The sequence below is a fragment of the Oncorhynchus clarkii genome, chromosome 8, assembly GCF_045791955.1.
Source record: "Oncorhynchus clarkii lewisi isolate Uvic-CL-2024 chromosome 8, UVic_Ocla_1.0, whole genome shotgun sequence".
Taxonomy (NCBI): domain Eukaryota; kingdom Metazoa; phylum Chordata; class Actinopteri; order Salmoniformes; family Salmonidae; genus Oncorhynchus; species Oncorhynchus clarkii.
The window spans coordinates 34,596,391-34,604,722 of NC_092154.1; the positions used below are offsets into that span (position 1 = coordinate 34,596,391).

Below are 8,332 nucleotides of genomic sequence, written 5' to 3' on the forward strand. Positions count from 1 at the left end.
ACATGGCACATTTTGATAGAAAAGTCTGAAAACAGCTGCCACCGAGGTGTTTCAGTCCCATTGCCTGCTTCACATTAGTCTGCTCTCTCTTTCAGGTTCACCACAAAACACCTGAATGACGAGTCCACTCCAAAAAACATCCGAACGATGCTTCAGTAACATTTCTATCGAAAGAGGGTCAATGTACTGCCCTCAACAAAAAAAAAAGATGTATATGTTTACATAATTTAAAAGACTGGATGTTAATACTTGTGTATTTACAGTCATTCCCTCCAACTTACTGAAACATATAGAACATGTACCTTTTACTTTGAAAAATGAGTTGGCTATACTGTCATTTTTGTTGGAAGCACAAATTGTGGATATACCTTTCAGCCTTACAAACTGAGCTTGGCAAGCAGCACTTGAAGAAACAAGCACTCCGGTTGGTTCCTATGAGGGAGCGGGCGAATGAAAGGAGCTTCATTGGTGGTTCGTTGTCAACAGAAGCTGAATTCCGAATTGATGTCGAATCGGGTCCCAGATCACTTTGCGCTGTCTTCCTAACGCCTGTGGTGGTTCAATGTTGGCAGGACGGCACAAACTGACCTGAGACCATGCTACCCCATCCCTATCCATCTCTGTAGATCGGGATGATTGGATGGGTGTAAGCAATATGGCGCAAATTCCACCTAGTCTATCAGAAGGCAAGGGGAAGATTGTTCAAACCTATCAGATCTACAGGAGTGCCTGTAGGGACTAGAGGTTGGTTTGGAATTTAGCAAGGGGAAGCATCGGGGGGGGGGTTTCGGTAAGTTGGCGGACGTTGTTGTGCTTCGTTGGCAAGGAAGTGACGGTGCCATAAGAAATAAACCAATCAACCAAATGTTTGAGCCTGTGTGGCAGGATGAGGATACAGTATGTCATTTAGTTTTCTTTATTTTTCATGTATCAGGTGTGTTCCTTTTTGTATCTAACAGAAGTCCATTGCTCAAAGAAGCAGCTTTCAATACAAATTAAGTCATGGTTATTTTTGAAGTGACACGCAGTGGCAAAAACAATTCCTTCCTTTTTTTTGAGATCTCTACTCTGGTAGTAGGATAGCGGTGATTCTGGTGAGCCTTTTCTCCTAGTTGTTCTCCTTTATCCTCTTAAGGACGAGTGACGCCTCCGTCTGACTGTGGTCCCATTCTCTATCCTCCTACCTGAAGTGTACTCGTTCCCTCGCCGTTGGTGTAAGCGTTGACTAGACTAGAGGGAGTTCCCACACCTGTCCATTCTATCAAGGGGTGTGAGCGAGTGCACACTTTGAGAAGACGGGCCGAGAATTGGGCTGCGGTCACACTTCAAGACAGTCACTTCTGGTTGGGTGAAAAAAAAATACAGTACACACAAAGTACCATTCTGTAGAATAAGGCCTTGTCGCTCGCTCCTATACTCTTACTTACATCCGAATGTGCAAATATATTTGTGTCACTGATTTTGTTTGGAGGCACTCCAAGATTAAATCTACACTCCATATCTTGGTTTGATGATTGATTAAATATGTCCATTTCAGACTGGTGTTGACCCCTGTGTAGCTTGTGTTGCCCTTTTTTGAGTAGTTTTTTGTGTGTGTGCAGCATTGTTTCATGCTAATGAACATTGACCAAAGGGGCATTATAGGAGTATTCTCAAAGCTCAATCAGCATGTATACACTGGTGTCTATCTTTTTGACTTGGTTCAGTGGTGAATAATATTCATCTAATTATTAACAGGAGAACGATATTGGAAAGTTATCTACAAAATGTCAGGATTGTGAGTGGCTTTTGTTCTGGAAATATGTGGTGTTCTATGGAATTGGAGAAACGGTTGTTTGGTAAAGGTCACAATCGCTTGTTATTGATTTTTTTTATTTTTTTTTTATGACTTGGAAGAAAATCTGCGTTAACTTGTTGTGCTGCTGTCTCGATCCTGTCTGTCCAGACGCATGTGGAATTGAAGCTTTTTTTTATGATAGGGAAATGCAGAGATGAAACCATTTTAGACTATGGCTGTTTACACAGGCAGCCCAATTCTGATGTTTTGCTCAATTATTGGCAAAAGAGCTGATTTGGTCAAAAGACCAATTTAGTGGAAAAAGATTAGATTTGGTCTGCTGGTGTTAACGCAGCCTAATTGGCCTATGTCATGTTGAGCAGCATGCAAACAATTAGCCTGGTCCCAGATCAGTTTGTGCTCCTGCCAACTGGCATGAGGTCATTGTCAAGCCAAACATTTCACTTGACAATGAGTGGCAGGGAGTTGGCATGATGGCACAGACGGGCACTCGGGCTACTAAACAATGGCCAACCAAGCCTTTACAAATGTGTCCTGTTCATATTTTCCTTATTAGAGAAACCCACAACCCTACGACCGTCAATGGGCTTTTTATGCTAGACTGAAGTAGCCTGTCTTGTGCCTTTTCTTGTCCCGAAGTCAGCAATAGTCACCGACCTCAGAGAATTATGAATTAAGTGTATTTAATTATACAGTAAATTATTAGGATCTACAGTGTTAATGTGAAATGAGACGAAGGGCTATTATAGAGTTTTAAAATCCACACAGTGAATATCTGTTTGTCCATCCAAGCTTCACTAAAATCCTTACTCAATGCATCTCTGTAACATTACTCATCGTGATAACATGCAATGCTACTAACAAACGTTTAAGAAAAAAATAAAACAGGTCATAACCTCCACGGATTTTGACATTCATGTTAATTGTTTATTTTCTATATTGTCTGGTGATCCATAATGCACTTTGACAAGTGTGAGCCATACTTTTTGTGTGTGATGGATGCAATGTATATATGCAATGGATGAATACTGTACGTGGTGGACCTGTCAGAAATGTCAAGCTAAATGTGCACCATACAGCCATATACTGAGGATGTTTCGAAGGTTTAATTCCAAAAAAGATTTCCATCAAACTTCTATCAGTATTGAACTACACAATGTCTTCAGCACAATACATGTTGTTGTTGTTATTATTATTATTGTGTGTTGTATGCAAGCTGTGTTGAATATTGAGATATTTGAATAGTAGTTGGATTTGCTTTAACTGACAATACTTTTTAATGGTTTGGAACGTTGGTTCAATGTTTCTTATAAATGGCTTTTGCTTTATATTGAATGGATGTGTGAACCGAAAATTAAACTGGTACATTTTCTGCACCTGGTTTTGTCGTCATGAATATTTTATTGACATTTTTCCATACCAAACATCAAATTATATTGTCATGTCCATAGATTGTGTTCTTGTCGTAATTCAACTTAGTGGAAATGTACGTCAACATGATTTGATGTAAAATCAAGAGTACACTTCTCAGTTCCATCTTCCCAGTACTGTTTGGTTGAACGGCTTCTCTTCTGATTGTCACTACTTCAGTATGTATAGTACTGTTATCAGTATTGTACGTCCTCTGTATTCTATACCAGTGCTTCTCAACTGGTTTTTCCTCCGGACCCAAATTGGTACCCGTTGTCTCGGTCACAACCCAATATTAAAACTAAAAAAAGCCACCTGGAGAAGTATTTGTAACGCTATATTGATGTAGCAATGTATATGACAAGGTAACAACGTTCCCACATGTTCTATTGTCAATACTAATTTAACCCATGATTGATAAACGTGTGTATGCTAACTGGTTTGAGACCACAAAATCAACCAAATCTGCTAAATAGCTCGATATTGAGATACATTTTTAAAAATGATTTCTACAACCTTTACCTGGCTTTCGGAGTTTAAGTGCAGACTGGAGTCTTTTATTCATCACCCCAAAACAATAATTGTATTTAATTAGACACCCGCGACCGATTTCTAACCACTCGACCAATGTTCCTTCTAAACTGTGCGCGCATTTCCTCCAGGACTGCTGCGCAGTAGAAATGCAAGAGATTGAACTTCACTGAGTTCGCCCAATTAGTTTGCAATATATGGATCAACGTTTTTTCTGTGATCGAATCAACATATCAGCCCCTTTTCAGTGCAACAAACCTAATTTTACAAGATTGAGTCTGATTTTGTTGTAGCCAGAGCGCATGGAGTAGAGTGAATGCGCTTTTCAGATCTGAGCCGCCCGTGTACACATTTCTTGATATTCTTTGCTAGTTAGCTCACTTATAGATAAGTATAGGTCAGCAATGGGGCGTTCCAGCTTCCTACAAGAGCACAAAACGTGTAGGCTACATTTCAACATGTCTTTGAAAAGTCAGTCTGGTAAAAAGCTTGTCTTAATTAAAGGGGCAGAGTTGTATTTTGAGACAGGCTTGAATATGCAAATAAGCCAATAGGCAGAGGGGTAGCGTACATTGTCTAATTCTCTGTATGGTAATAATTAATTGTAATTTGTAAAGGGGTTTCTTGCATCATACAACCCAAGGCAATTTACAGTCACCTATTTGGCCCATTGTCTAAAACTGTATGGGTACAGCCTCAGTGCTCACTGTAAACGCGCGCCGGAAGTTGCACAAAATTCTCACAATGTTGCCACAAGACCAAAAATATGCTCAGTGCTCCCCCCCCCCCCCCCAAAAAAAAACTAGAGGGAACATTGGTCAGACTCCAGTTGAGCACCGCTGCTGCGTTCTGTCTGTGCTACAGTACTAACGTGCTCCACAGGGTGGCGATATAGTTCACTCGTCTGATCCACCACTGGACGCTTGTATCCTCCAAGGCTGTCCCTCAAACAGTGGTGCTGCTGAAACCTCAAACCATGTAAGTCAATTATACATCATACATGATACAGAACATTCACGCAGTGAAAGAAAGCATTAATTGAGTAAGAATGTCATGTCACGTGTTTCCTTGGACACAAGTTTCCTTTTTGATGGAGAGCTCATTCTGTTAGTTCAACCAAGAATGTACATTGAAAGGATTGGTCATCTATTGTCTTACTAGGCGTGGTCCTGTGTGTCCTGTGCGATGGACAGATTTAAGGAAAGTAGGAAAGAAGAAAAGGAGGAAGGAAGGGAGGGAAAGATGTTTCTAACTAGGAGTACTCCTGTTTGTCCTCATTGATGCCTTCAGTCCTTCCTGACTGAGCCTGGGCACCGCTGGCCTCACAGGACCAGGTCGTATCCCAGCGTTCCATTGGCTCGACCGCGACAGGCTCTTAGCTGTTGCCTTGGTGACAGGGTACTCTAGGCTCTGTGTGGCCCATTGGGGGCGGAACCGGTTCTGCTTCTGCTGTCCTGCTCCAGAACCCGAACCTGGAGTCAGGTCCAAGGACAGGAACATCTAAGAGGGAGAAGAACAGATGCAAACTATGTATATTTTGATGCATGCCTACATGTTATACAGTCCGTATTGTCCCAATCTGTGTCTAAGTTGCAAGATGACACGATATGTGAAGTCCTCTTATTGTATTCTGTAACAATATATTTAGGTGTGTTTTCTCTTTTAGTTTGGTATTTCGGCTGATAAAATGTGTGGTATTTCTGTAAACGGAAACACTTAGAATGTTCAATGACAGTGTTCTCTCTCCTCCTCCCCTGAAGCAGCAACAGCGTTTTTGTCCTCACTCTCACACACGCACACACGCACACACACACACACACACACACACACACACACACACACACACACACACACACACACACAGAGAGAGAGAGAGTCCCCCTGGGTAACGCATTTACATGAATTTCCATGTGAAGTCTGTTCAATATGCATTATGTCTCTTGGTGTGTGTCTCCTGGGAATTCTAAGCATTCCCTTGGCTGTTATCCAAGATAGGGTCTTTCAGACTGGTCATATTCTGATGAGAGGTGCTTACCAATGACTTTGCCTTGCGCAGTTTATAATTGAATGCAGACAGCTCTTTCTTATTTTCATTGTATGTGTTGAAGACCCCTCTGCTCTTCACTTTTCTGGAAAACAGACCATTGGCACTGGAACACCAGGCCAAGTTGCATTGGAATCCATAGGCTGATTTAACCGATGTCTGATTGTTCAATTCAATATTATACTTGATTTATAGCCTCAGGGGCAAATAAGAGTTGATTGTGCTTTCATTTGGGAAGGAATGCATTGGTTTGGTAAATGCTCTGTATTTCAAGACTGATGTACTTTTTACTACACACACACACACACACACACACACATACTAACTACATACTAGAGGAAGTGGTCTTACGCTTGGTGGGCGTGCTCTATGGGGTCCAGATTTTCCAGATAATTGAATCGCACGGTGTCAGTGGGGTGTCTATCTGCACCCCTCCACGGGGGTAGCCCCTTCAGCTGGGACCCTCCTGACCACCTCGTGGTGCCGCCACCGCTCCTCTCTTGCTGGACGGGGTGTGCGGATCGCACCTCTCTGAGGAAGCTCTCTGACTGGTCAAACGTCACACTGTTTATGGACGTCACCTCGGGGACAATGAACTCCTGCTGTGATAGAGTCTGAACACACAGAAATGGTGTCTGTTCCGTGCAGGTAGTTTTATACACTGTCCAGGCCCCCAGTCACTCACCTTAGGTTTGCCGATGTGGAGCTCCAGTACGGTCTCTATGTAGTGTCTCTTCCAGACCCCATGTTCAAATGGTGTGGGAGCAAAGTTGATGCACCAGCCCAGTTTAAGACACTTGGGCATCCATTGCTGGTCCAACTCAACTATACCCTTCCAGTGCCAACTCACCTGCCAACACAGGTGCACAGGTACCGCTAAAATGGGCCAGGACATGTCACACATTTAAGTGTTGTAATGTGGTGCCTAATAGCATATGTATGATGCTGAAATGACTGGGTGAACATAGCTAGGAACCTATTATTATAGAATGAGAGAGAGAGTTAGTGTTTCAATTTAAAATAAAATAGCTACACAATCTTCAGTCACATAACTTGTTTACTGTTCAATTTCTGCTACATATATGAACAAGACCAGAAACACCCTTGCCTACCTCCCTCCCTACTGTACCTACCTGTGCACACCTGCAAAGACTCCTGGGGTCGAGGAAAGAGAAGACATAGAGAGAGAGAACTCTGGGCAGGACAGAGGTGAAGTCTAGGTTCTCTTCTGGAACCCTCTTGGTCAGGTTCTGACGGAGGAAACGCAGCTGGCCCACTGAACACCGCGAGAAAAAGTCCTGTAGAACCGCCTTCCTCTGGCCGTCGCTCCACTTGTCAAACTAACAGACACACAGGGATGGCAGCAGTTGATCTTAAGTGATGTATACTGTCATATATTTTTAATGTAACTAGGCAAGTCAGTTAAGAACAAATTCGTATTTACATTGAGTGGGTTAACTGCCTTGTTCAGGGGCAGAATAACAGATTTTTTAATCTTGTCAGTTTGGGGATATGATCCAGCAACCTTTTGGTTACTGGCCCAATGCTCTAATCACTAGGCAACCTGCCGCCCCCAAACAAGCACCTTCTTCAGATGGGGGTAAATAAAGTAGAACAGCTGTAAAAAGATTGTTTATGTGGTTCTGGCTGCATTGTTGTATGTCTAACCTGTTCTCCATGGTTAATATTTTATCAATTTATAACCTTCCAATTTTTAGAGGCCCACTTACCCATTTTCCCAGCAGGTTTCTTCGCTCTTCAAACACCTAAAGGAGAGAGATGTTTAATCTAAGTAGAAGATTACATTAAAACTGGATTATTATAAAGATTAGAGGTCACCTTTACATTGTTATTAGACAGCTGGTGGTTAAGAGGTGTCCAGGCACTCATTTTGGTCTGCATCTTGGCCGAGGTTAGTGAGGTAATCTTGGCCGAGGTTAGTGAAGTCATCTTGGCTGAGGTTAGTGAGGTCCTCGGTGCAAAGGACATCTTTCAGCTGCTACAAATCCGCAACAAGTCAGATCTGTGTGGAGGGAGAAGAAGATTGCATCACCTGGTAGATGCATTGAAGTGAATCGTCATTGTTTAGGGCTATCGCATGTGTATTTATTTGCGTTATTCACTCATTAAATCAGAGTAGCTCAAGCAGTCCCAGTCAGTCAATGAACAGTCACATAAAACTTACATAAGATACCTGTACTATTACTAGCTCTGCTTTCTCTATATTACAGATGTGGATGGTCCACTAGACTAGTGGAAAAGTCCTACCATCAATCTCCTCCGGCCTATGATGCATGAAGCAAGCAAGCATAGTTATCATCCCAATCACGAATCCTCAGTGTTATGTATTCGTATCTTGTCCATAGGATTACCAGTACATGTAACTTTGTTCTTCAAGCGCTCGTACAGTTTACCTGTTTCCATAGTAATGGGTGTACTGTGGGGTGCACCTCCCCCTCTCCTTCTCCACCCAACGTTGTCACCACCGTCGCCGCTTTGCGTAGTCAAGAGCAACGACATGAGCGACGCAAACACGGCTTGATACACAA

The 8,332-nt window shown here is 42.5% G+C and overlaps 2 protein-coding genes across 11 annotated transcripts in view; one reads left to right on the top strand and one right to left on the bottom strand.

Annotated features, from left to right (window-relative positions):
* Window positions 1–3,179, top strand: part of LOC139415317 (CYFIP-related Rac1 interactor A) — a 28,125-nt gene extending 24,946 nt beyond the window's left edge. For all 10 annotated transcript variants that reach the window (XM_071163356.1, XM_071163360.1, XM_071163364.1 and 7 more), the window contains one exon: window positions 96–3,179. In XM_071163356.1, coding sequence (XP_071019457.1) covers window positions 96–159 — 64 coding nt within the window. In that variant the 3' untranslated portion in view covers window positions 160–3,179. The remainder of the gene's footprint in view (window positions 1–95) is intronic.
* A 1,594-nt stretch (window positions 3,180–4,773) lies between these two features.
* Window positions 4,774–7,700, bottom strand: LOC139415654 (F-box protein 16). The gene is made up of 7 exons (XM_071163767.1): window positions 7,629–7,700; window positions 7,514–7,549; window positions 6,917–7,123; window positions 6,469–6,633; window positions 6,135–6,397; window positions 5,775–5,868; window positions 4,774–5,239 (listed from the first exon to the last, which is right to left on the bottom strand). Exons 1-7 carry the CDS (start codon window positions 7,683–7,685, stop codon window positions 4,988–4,990), a joined length of 1,074 nt encoding a protein of 357 aa, XP_071019868.1. The 5' UTR covers window positions 7,686–7,700; the 3' UTR covers window positions 4,774–4,987.
* Between the last annotated feature and the right edge of the window lie 632 nt (window positions 7,701–8,332).